Here is a 21,645-nt window from a genome sequence, read left to right as displayed (position 1 = left end):
AGTCAACCCATTCTAATCAGCTTGTATAAACCTAAATCTCATATCTTGAACTACTCGGACGCTACTAGCAGGAGAAAGGCGTTTCGTAATAGGTAGTCTTCCTAAGATTTGACTAATGCAACTCTGAGCGAGTGCTTTTTTACGACTGATAGCACCCCAGGGACGTTTATGTTCGATCAAGTTTACATCTTGGTCAACCCAGATGGAATTGAACATCCGACGCTGATTAACCTACATGTAAGTCCTAGACAGGATGATAGGCCTCCGAGCTTCGTAGAATACAAGACCAACGGCATCGCTACTCTGTAAACCATTAAATGTATTAAGCAAAGTAAAACTTTCGGTAGTCGCTATGTAGACGTTAAATTCGTCGCCAATTTTTCGCGGTATAATACGATATTGTTACCGAAATCAAAATTACTGCCGAAACCCTCCTCCCTAAACGTACAGAAAGAGTCACATCAGCTTCTTTCTAAATATAGAACCCTAATAAGAAAAAACTGCAAAGCTAAGTCTAGTTTCAAAATACCTAACAATTTAAATAAATTGTAAGATGCTATCCCTTAAACTCTAACATCTTACTGTGACGCTTAATGGTCTATACTAGGGAGCGTAACAAAACAATTTAACGTAATAATTACTTAGTTTTAGGGAGGTAGAAGGGTGTTTAGAGAGAACAGAATTTAGAGAATAGGTAGAGAAGATAATGTTCGCATTTTTTAAAAGAGTATATAAGTTATAGTTATAGTAGAGTTATATAACGGAGTAGAAAAAAATGTTATATTCGAAGACCCGGCATTCTCTTATACTATACCCCGCTAATACAAAAAATCCAAATTCCTCGATAATTTCCTGCCAGAGTTATCCCAAAGTACCTAAGGTCGACGTAAAAACTCAATAGCCTTTAACTAGAATTCTTTTAGTAGTTAGTAGGAGAAATATTCTGCAGAATGTATTTCGCCGGGAGTTGTCTGTTTATACCTTAAATTAAAGTTAACTATAAATAATCTTATCAATTTAAACCTTACATTACTAATTAACAACATACCTCTCACCTCCCCGAAAGGCGGTCTCACGAAAAGAAAAGAACCTACTACCGAAAGTAAACACACCGCCGAATTACCCCTTACTACTTACTGTAACATCAAACCACCTTCCAAAAACTCAGCAGTGCATTTAATATTAATAGAACGCTCGTACTGTCAAATAACGCATAGAAATATTTATTCTCTAGTACGCCCTTTACAATAACTTCCTATTCTAGATAGAATGTATAATTAAGTTATTTCTATACTAGATAGATAATTTGAAAGGGGTTTTTCAAATAGAGATTCTATGATTTTAAACGTAAGAAATTAGAGTACTTATTATATACGATACTTGTAACGTTCTAAACCCAATATAAAATTCCTAATCACTTCACCCAGATATCTTCCTTAAACTAGAGTGTAATTGAAGAATATGGGGAGACATGTGCTTATGTACTGCGTCGACTGGAAGATTGATGTTAATGTGTAACTAAATTATTGTAAGGAGAATTGGACAATTCTCTTTAAACTTCCTATGTTTCCATCCTCGCTCAACTTGTAAGTCGGGATAGGATGTTGTCACCGAAACCCCACTTACCACCGAATCCCCCTCACCCTTCCTCATAAATACAAACCACCTTCTAAAACCCAGCAGGTACCTAATTCTCTTACTCGGAACCTCCCAATCAGAGATTCACAATCTATAAGCTTAGAAATCCTCCGGCAGAAGACCCACGAGACGACTTCCAAGGACCTGAATATACTCCGCTTCTCTACCCGTAGCTGAAAATGAATTTAAAAGGTATGCATTTAAAGGGGTGTTGACTTACTTCTCCGGGATAAGTCCTCACCACACCTCTCCCTCCATCACACCCTCAACCTCTCATAACACACCCCAGCTTCCGAACCTATCATAGCAAACAACCCATGGATCTCGTTCTTCTAATACCATTATCCAAATGTAGAATACAAAGCCATCATCACTTGACACCGTAGAAGCAAATTCGACCGCGCGCCCTGTGTTAAATGGAGTACTTAGCAACGGGTGTTTATCGGTCTAGTCAGAACATCTAAAACTCTCACGAGCCCATCCTTCTCTCTTAGTCCAATTTTAATCTAGGCAGATTAATGTCGAGTATTATCACCGAAACGAACCTCACCACCGATTCCCCTTCCCTACATCCAATTCCCCTCCCCTTTCCACACAGCCACGGCGCTCAAACGTCAACGCCCCAACACCACAACACACCGTACCAGAATCAGAGTAAGTAACAAGAAAATGAATCTCGTTACAGATATGTTTTTAGAAAAAAACTTCATGTAGTTAAAACTATATTCGCTTGACAGCTTAGTGTCGCCAGCTTTGTCGGAGGGATGGCTATAATAAAGGACGCGAGATCGATATGTTGTTAGATGAATTGGAAACGGAAAATGATTTTGACGTACAAGGAGCTCAGGCCCCAGAAGATTAGTGGTGTAACTACCGAAATTTTACAGTTCGAGTCTCAGAAATGAAATGTCAAGTTGGATTTTTAAAGTGGCGTACTTGATTCTTTCCGTGGAGGACATGGTAGCAACGGAAGGGGATGATTGGAGAAGGAACAGGGTTTATGGTGGTTAAGGGAAGAGACGTGCGTTTTTATAGTATAAATCAAATCGCAAATTTCAAAATTAAAGAGTATGATGAGTTTATTTTACTCGTTATCTTTATACCCAATTACCCGCAACCGACTCGCTCGCAGAAGTTCATCTTTCTTTCCAATAATATACAATCCCCCGCCCCTCTAACCATCTCCATGCATCTACAACTTCATACCCATAACCTTCCCCACCCTCAAACTCTGCCTTATACTCAAATCCAACATAATCTCCTCGCTCCCCCCGGGAATAGCATAAGCCCTAACATCCCTATACAAGCGCTCAACCTTCCCCCCCTGTCCACCCCTCGAATAACTCAGTCCCCCAAAAATCTGACTCGCCTCCCTCGCGCAAAACTCAAACGTCACGGTGGCCTGCGCCTTGAGACCGGCGATCGGGCCACCGAGTCGCAACATCGCGAGCTGCTCCGGCATGTGGGAGATCTGGTGGATGAGGGACTCGAGCCACGCGTATGAGGCTTCGATTTGACGCGCCATGTGTGCGAGTTTGAGGCGGATGACGGGGTGTTCGATGAGTTTCTTGCCGAAGGTGCGGCGTTTGTGCGCGTATTTGATGGATTCTTCGTAGCAGACGCGGGAGAAGCGGAGGCATTGGATGATGATGCCGATGCGTTCGTGGTTGAAGTTTGTCATGATGACTGAAAACACTATTAGTAGAGTTTGGATGGGAAAGGGAGGGGGGATGTACCTTTGAATCCTTGGTTCTCTTTCCCGATCAAGTTTTCGACCGGCACTTTTACGTCTTCGAATGTGATGTAGGTTGTTCCACTTGACCAGACACCTTGACAGTCCATTTTGCGGGTGGAAACACCGCCCATGCTGCGTTCGATCAGGAGCATACTTACACCTGCTGCACCGCTTTCTGGAGTTCCGGTTCGGACGGCGGTAGAGAAGTAGTCGCACCAGACACCGTTTGTGATCCATTTCTTCTCACCGTTGACGATGTAGTGTTTTCCATCTGGAGTCAATTTGGCCTCGCAGGATAAGTTTGCAACATCGGAACCAGCATCTGGTTCGGTGATTGCTAGACAAATTCGTTTATCACCATTCAAGATCTCTGGTAGAACTCTCTTGACGACTTCCTTCTTTCCGAACTTGACCAGTGGAGGACATCCGATACCGAACCCTCCAATGACGTTCCATACGAACCCACCACTTCCAGCACGAGATAATTCATCGGTAACCAGCATTTCGTGGAATAGATCCCATTTCTCTGGTGCCACGCTCTTGATTCTGTTGTCTGTATATTCGGTTGGGTAGTGCATGCCCATTAATCCAGCGAGGTATCCGCGTGTGCCCATTTCCTTGTAGATTTCGTCTGGGACTTTTCGTGCTTCTTCCCATTCGCCTACGAAAGGTTCGATCTTCTCTGATACCCAATCGCGAACTTCTTCTCGGAGGGCGGCATGGCTTTCGTTGAAGTATGGTGAGTGAAACTAAACAATTGTCAGTCAGTCACCAGAACAATCCAATTGCGTGGAAAGTAACATACACCTTGATACCAACTTGGATCCGCGAATGGAATCAAATCTCCGTATGGATCTAGAGCCTCCTCCTGTGTGTGATCAACCACCTCCTTTGCTGATTTCGAAGGCATTGGCACAACGGTACCACTCTCCGCCTGTGGCTTTACAGCCTCTTTCTTCTCTGCTGGTGGAGGAGTCGCAGGTGGCGTTGGTGGTGCTGCAGATTTCTTTGTGTCCAGCGATCCAACTTGGAGCTTCGCCTTGTATTTCTTGAGGATGCCGTCGTTGTGGTATTTCCAGAATTGCTTGCTGGCGTCCTTTCCGGCGACCCGAGTGAGGATCTTCTTTCCACCTGGAATTGTCAGCACGATTGGCATTCGAAGCGTGAATGTTCAGAGGCTTACCTGGATGCTCATCCTGAAAGGTAGTCAGATCGTAAACATCCTCATCTACGATGATGTAAAGATTATCTGGCTTGTTATGCGACGCAACGTCGGCTGCTGAAAATGATTTAGACATGTTGGTTGTGTTTTAGCTCTCGCAATCTATGCCACAGTCTAGAAAACAAAACAAAGAAATATGTAATGGTCAAGTCTTGGATTGAGAAGGTCAAAGGGGTCGAGGTAGTTTTGTTCGTGCTCGGTAGATGAATCTGACTTGTCTTGTTTGTTACATGTACCTTCGTAGCTCGGTCGCATACGCTTTCACATGCACTCGTCCGCTCGCAAACCTCTCTCATTCCTCGCATCAGCCCCGCCAAATCAACCCTCAAACCCCGGATTTTGTTTGAATCAGCTGTTGTCAGGAGCGTAGTCTGGATCTCCACAGTCTGTCATGTGCCGATGTATTTTACGATTGCAAGAAGAGTCATTGGCTGAGATGGCAGTGCATGAAGAACATTTGCATGTGAAATGCTCACTGAGAAATGACGCGCTGACTTTGAGTTTCGGGTCACCACCGAATGCGATGCAGGAGATGCCGAGGCTGTTTAGAGAACACGAGTGAGCAAAGTTCACCCGAGCTTAGTCCGGCTTGGCTCTTTGGAAGTCATGTGATGTAAGTTACATTGTTGCAACTCGCGAACTTCGACATGAGATTCTTCCAAGACTTGGAAGCATGAGCTCTCAACCGGCATAACAAGAACCCACCATTGTTGGAGCAAGACAATTCATTTGCAGATGTATTTCAGATGCGAAATCTTGCTTCCGACTGCCAAGGATTATCTACTCATCGCTCCATCCACGGTACACGACGCGACTCGCATATGTCTGGCCCTTTTTCAACAACACCTGTGCCCTCCATTTATCTTCGTTGACAGCGTTCACGTATCGACTAGGCTCAACGCAGAAACCCGATCGCTTCCCTCTCGCTGCCTGTCCCTCGACTTCCACAACATCGATGTACTTGCCAGTGTAGAACTGGAATGCCGGTTCGGTGCTGAGCACTTCGAGATGGATCTTGGTCTCTGGGTGGTATGCAGTGACGAGTTTCGTCAATGGCGATTTGCGGGTATCTAGTGGAATCTTCGAAGCGGTTGATGGATCAACAACGAAGCAGTCATCAATATCCGGCTCCTCAGGTCCTAATGTGAATTCCTTCTTGGATTCCACGCCTTTGTAAGCGGTTGGGTCACCAGTTGGGATTCCACCATCATCAACTGGCAAATATTGATTTGAGCAGAGAGTTACCACGGTGCCCTCAATGGTAGGTTGTCCTGAAAGGTTAAAGTATCTGCGCTGGGTTAGCAAACATCGCCCAGCAATGTGCGTGCAAGACCTACGAGTGGTTTGTCACATTAACAGCCGTCTCCTCAGCCTCACCAACTAACTCAACCACATACTCAATTCCTAGCACATTGACAGTCTTTCCAGATTCCGTCTTTTGCGTTCCAGCAGTGTATACAACACTAGCTTCAACAGTTCCCGGGTATCCTTCATCTCCATCTTCACTCTTAAGTGTAAACTCCACGCTCTCGCCACCCTCAAGCTCTCCGCTCAATCCTTCAATGCTCTTTACTCCAACAGGCTTTGGTCCATCCCAGATTCTCTTTCCCCATCCTTTCACACCACCGTGTAAATGATTGACCCCGTTATTCGCAGCTAAGGTGTAGGATTTGTTATTCAGGGAATCGATTTTCGCATTCTTGACTCGATTCGCTACACGTCCAATCGTCTCGCCAAAGAAAGGTCCGTTGTGGGCGACGTAATCTGCTTGCTTAGGGAAGCTTTGTACAATGTTCGTTTTTCCGACTATGAAAGCTTGAATGATGGCTCCTAGTGGGAGAAATTGAAAGGGCGCTGGTGTTGACATTGTGAGTATCTTCTGCTTTGTCCGTCTGGCTTCTCAATTCGAATATCTGCTGCTTTCTTTTGTATACGAATTGAAGAAGATTTGATACGTAGAATGTCGTCACAAAAGAAAGAATTAGAGGGGAAGATAATAAACAGGCTGAAGTGGGATGTGGGGTGAACAGAGTCAGTATCGTCACTATTTAACCCGGTTGGCGGGGCAAGGCTACGTAAGGCTGAAGATAGTGCTTTGCGCTCCAATCAGGTTGGAGGTTACGATACTAATTGTTACAGCTAATGATATGTGCTAGGCAATTCATAACCAAAACAGTTTCTTTGTACTAATAAAAGACATATAATTCGAACATCGCAGCCCAAACTCCTCCATATATCTCACCCAACTCTTCCTCACAGCCCTACACCAGCAGGAACCGCAACGAAAAGCCACAAACAAAAATTCGCGTTACTCAGAGGTAGTGTAAGTCTGAGAACACAGTAGGAAGATGAAACCCAGGGAAAACCTGAGCTTCAACCACCTTGGTACAAAAATTGTAATCGGGAGGATGGCCGTAACCACCTGCACCACCGATCAAAGTGGTAAGAACAGATACTACACATGATCTCAGCCTGATGGCAAAGAAGAGCTGGAGAGGAAAGAAGAAGGATGGGAGGGAAAGAAGAGTTATATAGATGAGGGTGTGCTTTTTGGATGACATCCTGGGGGTGAGATGGGGGTTGTTGTTGACATCCTGGAAGGGAGTTGTTAGGTTATTGTTGATGCACGTGAGGTCAACTTTTATGACTCTCAGGTAATCATTTAGAAAATACCAGATGTTTTGATGATCAGAATCATAAACGATACAAAAATTTTAGCCAGAAAGATAACAGTTTCCAAGAGTTTATGCTTAAATCACGTGAGTTCATCTTCGCTTAATTAGAATTCCACGATGTTCGATTGAAGTTCTGAGCACAACCTCAGAACATCTCATCTCAACCCATTCTACACTTCTGCATCTGGTACGAAGATACACCTCACGTTGCATCGATTAGGGCTTGCAACAAATATTTGTTATCAATCAAGCGAGCCTGAATATATCAGTGTTGTAATCACAAAGAGCAAAATATTTGGTGCGGGGTAACACAACTGCAACCTCATAATCGTAATGCAAATTCATCTGACAAACATAGTTACCCCTATTTAAGCGATCAAAATGCCAGCCATGCTAGATGACCCAACGGCTCCCCCTATTTACCGTGTGTCTGGAGCATCGCCATTTCCAGATCCCCAGGAAGACCATCCCAGTCTTCCATTTGATATCGTGCCCAGACAAGTCACACTCCGAGATCGAGTTACTATTGCAACCATAGTGCCTTTCTCTTCCCGGCATCAAGTCCCATCATCACTTTTGCTATACCTCAGTGACCAATTCAAGAAGGAAATCGAGCTTGGTGATACCTACCCAATGATGAATGGTCTTCCTGATGATAAATTTGCATCTTACTGGTTCCAAAACTTCGGAGCAGTGATGATCCTTGGAAACATCGAGAGTGCAGATGAGATATCCGCTGACCAGGACTGGGCCACACAATGTCTTGGAAGTTTCTACATCAAACCCAACTACCCAGGACGTTCATCTCATGTTTGTAATGCTGGATTCCTCGTCACAGAAGCCGCACGAAACAAAGGAGTCGGCCGCCTACTGGGGGAACAATACATTGAATGGGCACCAAAACTCGGCTACGTCTACAGCGTATTCAACCTCGTCTACGAGACCAACGTAGCATCATGTCGAATCTGGGACGCTCTCGGATTTAAACGCATCGGACGAGTCAAGGGAGCTGGAAATCTGAAAAGTTACCCAGGACAACTTGTAGACGCCATCATATATGGTCGCGATCTAGGCCCCGAGGGCGAGGACTTTGTGAGTGAAGAGCGCTTCGACAAGATTAAATTCTACCTCAAATACGGCAAATATCCTGCAGGTGCTGATCGGGCAGAAAAAAGCAGGCTCCGAAGCGCAGCGACGCACTATAAGCTGATTCCCGAATCCGACAAGCTGATGCTGAAAGACAAAGAAGTCATCTCGGACCCCCAACGCCAGTACGAGATCGCGCGCAACGTACACGTGTTGCAGCACGGGGGCATCAACAAGACGACGGCGACCATCGCGGAGAAATATCATTGGGTCAGGATCAAGGAGACTGTTAGTCTGGTCATCCGCAATTGTACTAAATGTAAAGAGTTGGGCAAGACCCCGCCCGTTCGCCCAGCTGAACCTCTCGTGAATCGTCCTCCTCCTCCTGTTCCTGACCCCGTTCCTAGTCCTACCTTCAAAGCAGGTCAGGGCTCCGTCTCCCCGCAAGTCCTCAATCGCGCCCTGCCGCCATCTCAACGAAGAACTTATCATGAACCCCATCAGACTCAGGCCCCGATTGCGAAAATGAGCCGTGATGCCTATATGCCGATTGATCCGCAGATGATGGATCCGCAGCTAATGGACGATGTGAGACATGATTTAGGGACGTATCATCATCATGAGAATAGTTATCAACAAGAGGAGAGTTTTCAGGCGTTGTTGGATAGACATAAAGATGGGGAAAGGGGGGGTGGTACGGAGGGTGAGGGGATGGGCGATGAGTTGGATATGTTGATTGATGAGGAGGAAGGGGAGGGGATGGGGGAGAGGCAAAGGTATCAAGGTGATGATGGAGATAGTGAGGCTGAGGATGGGGAGGTTGGGAGGCAGCTGAGGCATGAGGGTACGAGAGAGCTGCGGGGAAGGAGGAATGGGTTTGGTGATGGTGGTTGAAAGGCTCGAGCGCGAATTCCAATAATTTTCAATACACCGGTGCTCCAAAGCTCACTCAAGAGTGCAAGAGGCCGCGAAACGCAAAATGAATCGACCGCACCGGACTGCTACTGACTATGCTCATACGAAGAAGGTCCCGATAGTAAGACTCACAAGATTTGTCATTACAGGTAAAACCCAATTTAGATATAACATATCTGTATACATAGTCAGCAAAAGCACATTTTAGTATGCTTTAAGGCCATATGAACAATCTACCTACACATATACACCTCTAAGTATCTCACGAATTCTTGTAATCCATAGTCGCATCTCTTTTCTTAAGAATCTAACAAAGTTTCGTCTTCAATCAACAGTAGAGCAGTAATATTGTCAAGATCGTGCGTCAAAAATCCCAAGAGAACTCCGTCTAATTAGCGATAGATAATACTCTCTCCTAAACACCTCACCACAGCAACTTCACATCGAACTCCACCCTCCAGCAAGAGAATCGAACCATCTACTTCGTATTAGCGGCGAATATAACTTCGTCGCACCGATTAAAGAAACCTTCGATCATCTCGCTGTAGTCATACTTCCCGTGTTCGATTTCTGATTGTACAGTTCAGATATGATAAGTTCTTCCAGGCAAACGAGCGTCTCATGAGAGATTAGACAATCTGGTGAGAGCGGTTTGTCGGAAGAATTTGGGAAAAGCGAGAATGGTTTATTTACACCGGAACGCGAAAACAAACCCCTCTCCTACCACGGTTATAAGACTTACAAACACCGCACTCTCTGTCTGTAGTTAAAAGTTCCAACTTTAGATTGGATTAAATCTCCTAACCCAGGACAGAATCGCGTAAATACGAGCTCTGCGGTTCTTCTACAAATCAACCTGTACTTTCGGCTCCGCACGATACACTTGTGGCAACCTGGGCTACTCACGTTAGTGTCACCATCTCTCACACAATTTCCGACATGCGCAAAGGTGTGTGGATTTGCCAATAACGGTTGTTAATTATTATGCTTTGGAATTTGTAATATAGATAGAAAGAGTAGTGTGAAGTTTCGGTGGTGATACTAGTTTCGGTGACAGCATCTAAGGCTGTTTTGCTGCCATGTGAGAAAAGAGCTAGTGGGTTGAGAGAAAGTTTCTTCAAACTTCAGCGAACTTACTCTCCAAGGAATATTCTAGCATAAAGAGAAATAGATGCAACTTTAGTCGAAGGAATGGACAATGTACTTGTTGAACAAGTTGTTATTAAAAGTATAAGAGAAAGAGTTATTTGACGTTAAAGGTTGTAGGTTTTATAGTAGGGGTTTTAGGGTTGGTGGGTGTTGATGTTTGTAGGTTTACTGTGTAAAGATAGTTGTGTTAAATCTTAGTAATGAAAAATAATCGACCAGGACTTCTATGTAATTGACCTTAAGCTAATTAAGGATTTAACCGTATTCCCAATTCTACAAACTTCTTTTAAAATAGCCGTTTTAGTTTAGGACTATAGAAATCATCTTAATTCTCAGAGTCGACATACCGAAAATTCAAGAAAGTCTAATATTTGTTAAGCTTAAACGCAATTGCATTAATATTCTTTGTAACCCTTTGATAAAGCGTATCTACGTTCTTTGGAAGGCTAGTTCTTTAAATAGAAAGTAGACAAAAACCTATCGAGCGGATGGAAGATGCTTGTTTTTCTGACTTGCGGGGCACTTAGCCATTTGTGACGTTAAGAAGAGTTGTAAGATAGGATAAATGATATTTCGGTAGTGAGATAGAAATCGATAACAAACTCCCTCTTTCTCGAAACACAGGACTAAAGATATCCTTACACTAGCACGCTATTTATGGTTCTAATGCACATCAACAAAACTTTACCAAAGACCTCGAAAGAATTTCCCAGTAGTACGCTATCTAGCAGATATCGACGCCATGGCGATATGTGATTCTTGTTATACAAAAAGAAACTTGATTCAGCCATTCGGGTATGGATTTTATAGGGCTGTTTCAAGGGAAAACATGGGGTTTTGGAGAAAGATTCCTAGGAAGAACAGTTTAAATAGAGGTGCTGAGAGGTGGATGTGTCAGAATTTCTCGCAGTAGCAAGCAAAACACGTACTAAAATACCAAACACAATCAATCCCCAAACCACCCACCCTCCAACCCACCCCTTTGAACTCTCACCTTCATCTTTAGCAACCCCCACATAAAATCCTCCCCCATCCCCACATCTAACGATAACCACCTAATCGTTACCAACGGATTCCAAATACCGGCGGGTTTCAACTCATTAATAGATACAAGGCTGGAAGACGCGTGGGTGCTCGGGCTGTGATGAGGAAGAAACGCCGTTGAACGCGGCATGGAATGTGACGTTTGACGGACAAATCGTGTAAAAGTGCTAAGTTGCGAATACAATGACAAAATCGAAATCAACAACAATAACCTCTCAAATCCCACCACCCCACCCCCAACCTGACCCTCAAACAACTCTAACCACGAAATTCCTCCCTCCTCACCACCAAGGATTGTGAATGGGGTCTGGGTATGTGGTTCGAGCTCTGGAGGTGTTTGATTCTGAAGGATGGTGGGTGTGGAAGATGCTGATATATATAGGGAAATGGGGGCGGGGGTTTAACAATTTGATCGGACTGGTCGAATTTTGGTGGTTGCTGATAGGTGTAAGTGATCGAATGGGAATAATGTTATCTTATACCCAAGCATCCCCTTAACCCCACCGCCAACAAAACCTCCACAACCTCCAACCCCACTCGCTTTCCTCCCACAGGAAACTGTCGTGTGCTTTTCTTGATCTCGTCAATAGTTCAATTTAAACACTGATTTCCTAATTTCTCTCTGCTAGGATGAGTGGTTATGGCTTTGAGTTCTGATTTGTGATATTTATGTTTAGGCTATTATGCTATCATGCATTCAACACGTTCCTCAACGGCTGCACGAAACCGGGAGCCAAATCTCAATTCCTATCAGTAAGATAATACACCATTATACACCATCCACACAGCAACCACAACCTACTCCCTAAGCCCCTCAATAACCCCCCTCAACACCCCCTCCGCCCTCCTCGGATCCACCCTCCCGTCTCTATCACTCCTCATCATCTGCCCCAGCAAAAACTTAACCTTCCCCTCCTTCCCCGCCAAAATCTGCTTCACAACCTCCATATCCAGCACGCTCCGCGCCAACTCCTCATACTCCTCCTCACTCAACGGCATAAACCACAGTCCTTGTTCCTCGATCACCTCGTGGGTGCTCTTCTCTTTCCCTTCAAGCGCATTCACGAACAGAAGCTGGAGAACGCGTTTGGCGGATTTACCTGTGATTTTGTCGGTGGTATATAAATGGATGAGGGACGCGAGGTCTTGGTGTTTGATGATACAGTCTCCATCGCTGGTCATGCGGAGAGGGTTTTCTTCGTCGGCGAGGACGTGAGTGAGGCCGCCCATTTCGTGGAGGACCCAGTTTCCGACGAGACGGCCAGTGGTGGGGAGGTCTTGATTGCTTAGAGGAAGAAGTTCGTCGACTACGTTGCGGAAGTATTCGTAGCGGCCGCCGTTGTTAAGGGAGATCAGTGACATGGCGTCTTTGACTGTTAGGCCGAAGTCGGTTGAGAGGAGTTTGATCTCTTCATCAGGTAGAGCTCCGAGAGTTTGTTGTAGATGGTCGATGAGATCCTGTTCAATGTATACCGGTGCGATATCTGGATCTGGCATGTATCTGTAATCAACTTCTCCTTCCTTACCTCGAAGTCTTTTTGTTTCAGTAGCATTGATTGTCCAACCTCGAGTTTCTCCCTCAACAACACCTCCAGATTCGAGGAGCTCGATTTGTCGATCACGCTCTGCAATGATCGCATCTTCGACAGACTTGAAACTGCTCAGATTCTTAATTTCCGTTCGTTGACCCAGATTCTTGACGCCTGAATATTCGTGTCCTCCGTCTTCCACATCTCGTCTTTTGACAGAAACATTCACATCTGCACGCAATCCACCAGATTCCATACCAAGCACACAAGCATCCACAGCATCGAGGATCTGCTGTACCTTGCGGACCAATGCAGCAGCAGTGCTGGGATGATGGATCTGTGGCAGAGTTATAATTTCAATCAAAGGTAGGCCTACTCTGTTGAAGTCCAGCAGGTGTATACCACCTGGTTCCGATATGGTCTTGGCAGTATCTTGTTCCATCTGGATCTGTTTGATGCCTATCTTTATCTCTTCTCCATCCTCCTTTGCAATCCCATCATGCGCATACAATGTGATATACCCATCCTTAGCAAACGGCTCGTAATATTGGGTGATCTGATACCCCGACGGTTGGTCCCAATGAAAATAGTGCTTTCGATCGAATTTACTCTTCTTTTGAATCTCACAGTTTAGTGCTAACGCTGCTCGAATAGCGGGTATCAAGGTGGCTTTCTGAAATATGGGCATTGAACCAGGCATTGCAACATCAAACAAGGCAACGCGAGTATTTGGAGCATCATTGATGGTAGAAACGGCGCGCGAAAAGAGCTTTCGCTTGGTATTCAATTGCGCATGTATTTCTATTCCGACTGTCAACTCCCAATCTTTCAAGCTCTGATTTTCCGCCTTTGCAACCTTCTTCGTGCCCTCGGCTTTCCGTATCTTGGCAGCATCTTTCAATTGCTTACGAAATGGGATCGTAGGTGGTGTACTTGGAGGCTCGCTGATTGTTGTTTCTTGCGATGCTTGTGTTCCGTGAAATCTCTTTGTGGACAATGGAATGGCAGATGTGTGTTGACAATCTCTCCATCGCTTCAAACAGCCGCCTGTAGGCAATTGACCTCTTAACAGGTACCTCCGTAGAACGTGTGCGGCTACTCGCGTCATTGGTATGAATTGAGCCTCGTTGGGCAGCAATACTTCGGCAGCGGCTCAATAATCGGGCGCCAACCCGAGCGTAAAAGAGAGACGGTATCAACACGGTATCAAGACGGAAGAGGCTATTCTGATGACAGAAGAACGGCCGGAGAGAAAGAAGTGCGTAACGCGGTGGTTGTCCTACCCAATATCACGGGTGTTCACCGTATGACGGGCAGCGCTCGAGGCAGACTGCAGAACGTGGGGTGTTTGGTCTTGCAGAAACCGGCTTCTGGTACGATCTGTGCTACTCTATGGAAGCGGATTAGGATGGTCGTCGTGATTGTGGTTCGGGCGAGGGTGGTATAGGCATGTAATTGCAAATTAAGAGGTGGTATGTGTTGCGCTGGCATTGGTCATGCAGCAGGAGAAGTGAGGCGACTTGGGAGTGATCGACCGAGTAGAAAAGAAGCACGTCACCCGGTTTGGGCGAGAAGGCGATGCTGAGTAGAGGAGGGAGCAAGTGCGAGTTTGTGAGGTTGCAGTCGCCCGGGTTGTGTCGAGGTGATTCTTGTCGCGTCTTGCCCGAAGCTTTCTTCTTCTTTTATTTTCCAGGCCTGTTTTCCTCTCTCTTCTTCCTGACGGACAACCTCCACTGCAACGACAAATCGGGTGGCCAAAGATTGGTGTTGTGCTGGCGATACAGCGCAGATACACGTCCACGTCGTGTGCGTGTTGTTGACTTGGACAAAATCGACCTCGACAGCACTCCAGACCTCGGGAGCTTCCATCGAATCCGACTAGGCCTCCGAGTCTAGCTCCGGCCCCCGAAGCTCCACAATAGCGGTCTCGCCCCGGCCCGCCCATCAATCGGGTCCGCACTTCTGTGACCGGCGTCCCAAGCCAGGCCTCGAGCACATCTCATCTCCACCGATTATCCCACCTCTACCACAGCGCCGTCTCACTGGTCCGCAGCTCCTACGATCACCATCCTTTAGCCAGTCGCAGCGCTCTTAGTGGCACATTATCAGGCTTTATTGACTCAATCGACGCCCAAAGTCGTCAGAATTCCCGGCAAAAGTCCCCCGCCAATCTCCCTCTGGTGCCTCTATCGCCCCGCTTACGCTACAGCCCACCAAAGCCTGCCAAACACCCCGCTAGTCCCCCCCGAAATACACGAAACAGCACTTGGAACGCCCCATCCAATCCATTTCCAGGGGTTGCAACGAATCTCTGGCCATCACCACCTCCTTCCTTCTTCCTTTCCCCATCCCTTCCACGCCAAATCCTGTCTCAGCCCTATATCAGACCACATATTCGAAACCAATTGACTTAACCGTGCCCCTCGTCCATCAAGATCATGCTCGCCGTCGACCTTTTCTCCAGTTCGCATCTCTCTCCAACTTTCATGTACAAACCATGGACACTGCGCATTAGCTTCGATCAGTACAGCAATACCGACTCACCGCCATAGTACCAAGCCCAAGTCTCTCAGGTACGGAATACAATCAGTTCCTAGTTCGTTCTTATCATTGCCGCAATCCAGAGCTTTTGCTTCTTGCGGATTCCGAGAGCTGAGCTGACGGCATTCCAGAGCTGAAGTAAATATCCGAAATGACTACGAGCTATACAGCCCCAACAGTTTCCGTTATTCAAGAATTGTCAGAAGATGAACGAGGAGAGTTGAAGTCACCGCGTGGGAATTCAGCAAACGAAAGAATCCGTCGTCAACCTAGGACGTCGCAAGAGATAGCGATGCCGCACACCAAAGCAACTGCGGGTAAGGAGAAGGAACGGGAACGGTCGAGGAAATATCACAAGACCACGGCTACTGGCACCGGAGGCAGTAGACATGCATCAAAACCAAAACCCAAAAACACCACGGCGAAGAGAGCAAGCGTCGATAGCTCCAGGGAGAGGGATGCTGGATATGAAGGACGATCCAAGCATAGACGCTCCTATTCGAACCAGAGCCAAGAAAGCAGCTCGTCTTCTTCTTCCTCGGAATCAGAGACAGATCAACCTACACACAGAGTGATTCTTGCCTCTCCACGATCACGTTTAACCTCTCCATCAACGATATCAAACCTTACCTCACTGACCAGCTCGACCAACAAGTCAAGTAGCTCCAGCGGAAGCAATTCCACCGTCACACAAGCTTCCGTCACAAAAAGAACAACCTTGACGAAGAAAGCAGATCTTCCTGAAGTTCCAATGTCCCCTGCGGTACCCGATGCGCCAAATGTCTTCGCGTACTTGGATACCGCTGAGCCAGTAATCGATGGGGAAATAGAACATGAGGGACAGGATTATGCCCAAACTCCAAGCTGGATGTCGGGTCATTTACAGAAGCTGCCTGTTGAATCTGCATTACCACCTCATATGCTACGGGACCATGCTAGTAGCTCGTCATCGGCTTCGAGTAGTCATCACGGGGATGATAATCTGTCGGAAACACACCATGATGTTGACACAGACCGGACTACTCCTGAAGGGAGTATTGGCGATCATGAAGAGACACAGCAACAAGAGGAAGAGTCCGAATCCGATCCAGAGGTGCAAGCGTCAAATGATGATACTTCTGCCAAGATTGCATCGCAGATGGCCGCGGCTCAACACAGACAAAATATTCATGGTCATATGCACCAGTTCGGTACTCCGACGATGCAAAGGATTTCGGCGAACATTCCGCATTCCCCGTCCACGGCTTTAAGTCCCCGTCATTCACAGCACGTCAAAAAGCATGCACTCCCAAGAGCAGAGAAGCTACCTGTTTCTGGTTATGAACTTCTTGCATCGCAGTTGTCTTCCCGCCCAGTTGCTTCTGATCCCGAGTACGGAGAGCGTATCAAGCCTATTTATAGGAAATTCGAGGCACTTAATCATCGTGTTCTCTTACACTTGCAGGACGAGTTAAGCGAGCTTGAAGAACAACTTCACCGACTTGACCTCTCCGATACCCAATCACGAAGGACACCGCAGGATATCATACCTGCTTCTAGAAGAGCTTCTGCTGCCGCCGGAGGGGATCTTCAATGGCATAAAACAGATGTTCTCGGCAAAATTGGTTTCAAGTTAGCTCAGTATAGTAAGTCTTCACCCAACTTTCCCGATCCAACATCAACTAATCAGCCTCCAGATCAAGCGCTTTCATCGTTCAATTCAACGAGATCATTGACTGCTCCTCATCCTGAAGATGTAGATGCCTACCGATCTTATCTCCAGACTGCAAATCCCATCATCGAGGCCGAAACCCACTTTCTAGATCCAGAGGATGACCTAGTCTCTATTTATTCCGACCATGTTCCATCAACCACCACCTCATATCAATCATCTAATCCATCATCATCTTCCTCATGTTCCATTCCAGCATCCGCCGTCGAATCAAAAATTAGCGTCACTCCTTCTACCACCAAAACAGCACCACCACATTCCGCAACCGTCATCAAAGCACTCGCCGCCTCATTAGCTGTATCTGTACTTGTACCAATACTCACCTTTTTTGTTATACCTGGTTTCATCGGTCGTATCACGGCGACTGCTCTGGTTGTGGGTGGTGTACTTTTTGCGTTGATGCAAGGAGGTTGTTTGGATCAAGGGATGTTGCTTAGAAGTGAGGGCTTAATGTGTGCGGGCATCTATGGGGGTGTGATGATTGTTGTGGCGGGTATCATGCCTGCTTGATTGTTGGGTGCTCTGTTGCAAGGGAAAATGTGTATTAGGATCTTGGGAGTTTGGGAGTTTGGATAGAGTGGGAACTGGGATACCCTCTTTTTAGGTGTTTAGGGATGATTTATCAGACTAAAGCTTTCTTGGCTAGCTCCAACGATGATCTTAGCTATCTAGTTTGTGATCAAGTTTATACAATCAATACACTTACGTGGTTACATATTGTTTCGTTCCCAAGTCGCGCTTCGAGTAGGGTCTTACAGCCTGATACACACATCTTGTTCGTGACAGATGTATACATTCCTGAAATACAATTATTCGTATGATGGCAATGAATTTCCACCCCTGTATCTCACAAACAGGCTACGAGAAGGTGTGGAGTGATATATCAATAACCACACCACAAAAGTTGAGTTCAAAATCACCATCACTAAAATTGTGCCAGAAACTCTTGGAAATGAGTCTTTAAATGTACATCTTATAAGGCTGAGAATGAACTCCGAAGTAATCGTCCCAAAAAAAGAATTATGTGTGGACGGATAGTTTTGGGTGGTGTTTTGGGTTTGAGAGAGGGTTTGTTGTAATGATTGTGGTGGGTAACAAGAGGGAAGGTGTGGTGGTGTTTGAATGTTCTAGGTGGGAGGGGGAGGGTTTGGAATATTGGTAATGGAGAGGGGGTTGTTGTTGCCGAATGGCATGGCACTACCGATTTCCGGAACTCGATTTTGAACTTCTGCAATCTATAGACAGCAAGCTTGCTACTTTCGATATCGTAAGATTCAAACCTTATATTTCGTCTTGAAGCGAGATATTCATTTAGTTAGTTATTACCTTCGACGCCCAACGGTCTCAGTCGGAATGCGCTGTATGTTTTTTTAAGTCTGTTCAGATTAGGTTTCATGGGGAGGGTTGTTTTTTTATGTGATGGTTTGATGAGGGGAAAGAGTTTGGAGGGGTGAAGGGATTGAAGTTGCTGTAGGAAGAGGGGAATATGAATGATTTTTTGATTGGGATAGTTATGCTTTAATATGTTATGAGATCAGGTTATTACCTTCGCAAGGTCTTTGAAGGGTTTACTTAGTACCCAAAAAATTGGTGGTTAGACTAAGATTCTTACGCGCAAAGTTTAGATATGTCGAAAGTTGTACGTAAATATCTCTCGTAGAAGCTTTTATACCGTAGTATCTCGAGTTGGGCTTTGGGAGAACGTTTTGTGTTAATCTCTAGATAGCGTGACAAAAGACTGTCTCTTTAATTATAAAAAAGTAATTTTGAGCCGGTTTCGAGTAATGTCAAGAACTTTGTCGCGTCGAGTATTGTTTACTTAATTTATATCCTAGGGATGAGTTGTTACCGATGTCTATTTCGCTACCGAAATAAGAACTCTTTCCCATTTCCCACTTCGTACTCCTACTCTCAGAGTTCCATTTCATTCTTAGAAATATCTTTGTAAAACATCTACTTTAGGCGTCAAATGATCTTTACATTTACAACCCAGGAAGGTCCCCGTAAAGAAAGCCTTCGTCAATTGGAGGTAAGCAAACTGAACGGTAGATGAAACTCTTAGGGTATAGATATCTAGCATCTTCCCATTATATAGATCTAGTACACTATTGCAATATCTACATCTATGTCTGAAATAAAAGAGAAAAGCCAGTCCCCTGAGCTATCATTTCCCCTTTCTAAAAAAAGGCTCATCTCCCAATTCTCGTATAAAATCCTAGGTTCTCCCTCGAAAGTCTCGTATAAAATCTATACGATAAATTACGAGAGAAGCTTTTCCTAAAGTAGCTGCTACTTTAATATGTCCGAAAACTACAGACTACCCCTAAGACCCGTATCTTAGTTTAAGATTTTAATTGTTTACAAGAGATTTCTCTATAGGTTTAATTTTACTGAGAGGTGACGGAGAGACCTATAAATATATAGATTTAAATTCGTGTTTGAGAGAGGGCTTTGTCGCCGATTTCTACCTTACTACCGAAACTAATTCTGTCTTCCAAATCGTCTCTCTTCTAATTATAACAATCGGCCTTTCTTCTTATTAAATATCCCCTATATCCGCGGAGTAAATAAGATGGGATTTTTATTTTATTTTGTTAGAAAGAGGGTCAGGATACAGTATTCTGTAAACGATTTCTCCATGTCTTGTTAGTTTGCAGAAGTTGTATAAGAGGTAGTATTCTTGTTAAATCTCGGTTAGACCTAGGTATAGTTAGAAAAGTCTAAATAAGGACAAAATATATATGATAATGCTTAGGTAGGCTCTCTCACACTTATTAGATACTCAATAAGTGAGTTTTAGTTTGATTGTATGTTCGTCTGCCCTCGACCAGGAACTTTTGAATCGAAGAACCAGAAATAGCAAATTAATCACGTGATGCCCTCGCATTCGAGTGAGCCTTTTGTGCACGTGCCACTGTAGGAGTATCCTTCGCGCTCACCAAACAAAGGCAACCCATAATCATCTCTTTCCAACGACAGCCCATGTTCTAGAAATCGATATGTTCATGATAGCAAAACGTACACTGTCTTTAGTTCTTAGGACGTGATTTTAATTATGGATTCCGACGAGGTCAATCAAAGCCACGAGCATATGGTCGATGACTGGCTCCATCAATTAGGCAAGTATAACACGTGGGGCATTGAGAAGCTGGCTTCCAAGTATCGCAATGGCGATAAATGCACCTGTGTCAAGATGAACAACGGATCCTTCAACTGGTGCTTCAAGGTGGAATTCGACGACGGCACAAAATGGGCGGTACGGTTTCCCGTTGCTGGCAACGTTATGTTCCCAGAGGAAAAGGTTCAGCGCGAAGTTGCAGTGATGAAGTTCTTGAAACAGAATACTTTTGTTCCAGTCCCAGGAGTCATAGCTTATGGTATGGCTGCTGATAATCACGATCCCGGAATGGGCCTTTTCATTATCGAAGAATGGATTGATGGGGTACCACTCAGCACTCTCATGGAAGAGCACCCTCGTCCTTCGTGGGGTCCTATTCTACGTAAGGATATCAGCGACGATACGCTCTATAAAATTTATCGCCAGATAGCAAAAATTCTCTTAGAATTATCCATGCACAACTTTGACAAAATAGGCGCTCCATCGTTGGTCGAGAATGAGGATGGTTCAAATTTCTGGCAAGTCACAGCCGCACCCATGACTCAAAAGATGAATGAGATCCAGAGAAGCGGATATGTGCAAGTAGACGGTATAGGCTCATGGATCATGACATGGGCGTACTCTTACTGATTATCTATGCAGATCATTTGTCGAAACCTTTTCAATCGGTTACGAAATATGCGGGTAGTCTTGTCCAGCAGAATATCACTCATCTACGCGAACAAAGAAATTCAATAGATGATGCGGACGATGCGCGTCGTAAATACTTACTACGCAACCGAGTCAAAAGTCTGGCGCCTCACTTCGTGGCAGAGAAATATGACTCTGGTCCCTTCAAATTGATTTGTGATGACTTCCGTCCCGGAAACATACTTGTTAACGAGGAGACCCTAGAAATCGTTTCTGTGATTGACTGGGAATGGGCTTATGCAGGGCCATATCAGTTTCTCTATTCTCCGCCGTCCTGGCTTATTTTAGAGAACCCAACTTCCTAGACAAGTTCTGGTGAGGCTCGCTACAAGGCCAAGTTCTTGATATTTCTCAAGTCCTTGGAAGGTGAAGAAGCTCAAAGGGCAAAAGTAAAGGGCGAAGAAGTCCCGCCGGATCAGAGACTGTCGGTTTTGATGCGACAATCTATGCAAGACGGGCAATTTTGGTTCAATGAGCTGATTCGCGAATCTTTCAATTTTGATGAAGAAGTACTATGGCCTAACATCGAGATGACCTTAAAGCAGAGAAAGCTTACAGCTGTGGAAGACCTAAACGAAACTGAAATCGCTGC

At 45.2% G+C, this 21,645-nt stretch overlaps 7 protein-coding genes across 7 annotated transcripts; 3 read left to right on the top strand and 4 right to left on the bottom strand.

Moving 5' to 3' along the window:
* Positions 1 to 2,830: 2,830 nt before the first annotated feature.
* GLAREA_05045 (Acyl-CoA dehydrogenase NM) lies at positions 2,831 to 4,671 on the bottom strand (the record flags this gene model as incomplete). The annotated part of the gene is made up of 4 exons (XM_008078335.1): positions 2,831 to 3,324; positions 3,375 to 4,122; positions 4,179 to 4,504; positions 4,557 to 4,671. 4 exons carry the CDS (start codon positions 4,669 to 4,671, stop codon positions 2,831 to 2,833), a joined length of 1,683 nt encoding a protein of 560 aa, XP_008076526.1.
* A 704-nt stretch (positions 4,672 to 5,375) lies between these two features.
* GLAREA_05044 (Galactose mutarotase-like protein) lies at positions 5,376 to 6,462 on the bottom strand (the record flags this gene model as incomplete). Its single annotated transcript, XM_008078334.1, has 2 exons — positions 5,376 to 5,883; positions 5,933 to 6,462. 2 exons carry the CDS (start codon positions 6,460 to 6,462, stop codon positions 5,376 to 5,378), a joined length of 1,038 nt encoding a protein of 345 aa, XP_008076525.1.
* A 1,189-nt stretch (positions 6,463 to 7,651) lies between these two features.
* Positions 7,652 to 9,250, top strand: GLAREA_05043 (Acyl-CoA N-acyltransferases (Nat); the record flags this gene model as incomplete). Its single annotated transcript, XM_008078333.1, has 1 exon — positions 7,652 to 9,250. The coding sequence occupies one exon, from the start codon at positions 7,652 to 7,654 to the stop codon at positions 9,248 to 9,250; it is 1,599 nt and encodes a 532-aa protein (XP_008076524.1).
* Positions 9,251 to 12,262: 3,012 nt separating this feature from the next.
* GLAREA_05042 (Glutamine synthetase/guanido kinase) lies at positions 12,263 to 14,101 on the bottom strand (the record flags this gene model as incomplete). Its single annotated transcript, XM_008078332.1, has 1 exon — positions 12,263 to 14,101. One exon carries the CDS (start codon positions 14,099 to 14,101, stop codon positions 12,263 to 12,265), a length of 1,839 nt encoding a protein of 612 aa, XP_008076523.1.
* A 446-nt stretch (positions 14,102 to 14,547) lies between these two features.
* On the bottom strand, positions 14,548 to 14,862 carry GLAREA_05041 (uncharacterized protein; the record flags this gene model as incomplete). Its single annotated transcript, XM_008078331.1, has 1 exon — positions 14,548 to 14,862. The coding sequence occupies one exon, from the start codon at positions 14,860 to 14,862 to the stop codon at positions 14,548 to 14,550; it is 315 nt and encodes a 104-aa protein (XP_008076522.1).
* Positions 14,863 to 15,685: 823 nt separating this feature from the next.
* On the top strand, positions 15,686 to 17,755 carry GLAREA_05040 (uncharacterized protein; the record flags this gene model as incomplete). The annotated part of the gene is made up of 2 exons (XM_008078330.1): positions 15,686 to 17,159; positions 17,211 to 17,755. The coding sequence occupies 2 exons, from the start codon at positions 15,686 to 15,688 to the stop codon at positions 17,753 to 17,755; spliced, it is 2,019 nt and encodes a 672-aa protein (XP_008076521.1).
* A 2,545-nt stretch (positions 17,756 to 20,300) lies between these two features.
* Positions 20,301 to 21,358, top strand: GLAREA_05039 (Protein kinase-like (PK-like); the record flags this gene model as incomplete). Its single annotated transcript, XM_008078329.1, has 2 exons — positions 20,301 to 20,952; positions 21,006 to 21,358. 2 exons carry the CDS (start codon positions 20,301 to 20,303, stop codon positions 21,356 to 21,358), a joined length of 1,005 nt encoding a protein of 334 aa, XP_008076520.1.
* Between the last annotated feature and the right edge of the window lie 287 nt (positions 21,359 to 21,645).

The sequence above is a fragment of the Glarea lozoyensis genome, assembly GCF_000409485.1.
Source record: "Glarea lozoyensis ATCC 20868 chromosome Unknown GLAREA10, whole genome shotgun sequence".
In the NCBI taxonomy this organism is placed as follows: Eukaryota; Fungi; Ascomycota; class Leotiomycetes; order Helotiales; family Helotiaceae; genus Glarea; species Glarea lozoyensis.
This window is presented reverse-complemented; position numbering and strand designations above follow the sequence as displayed.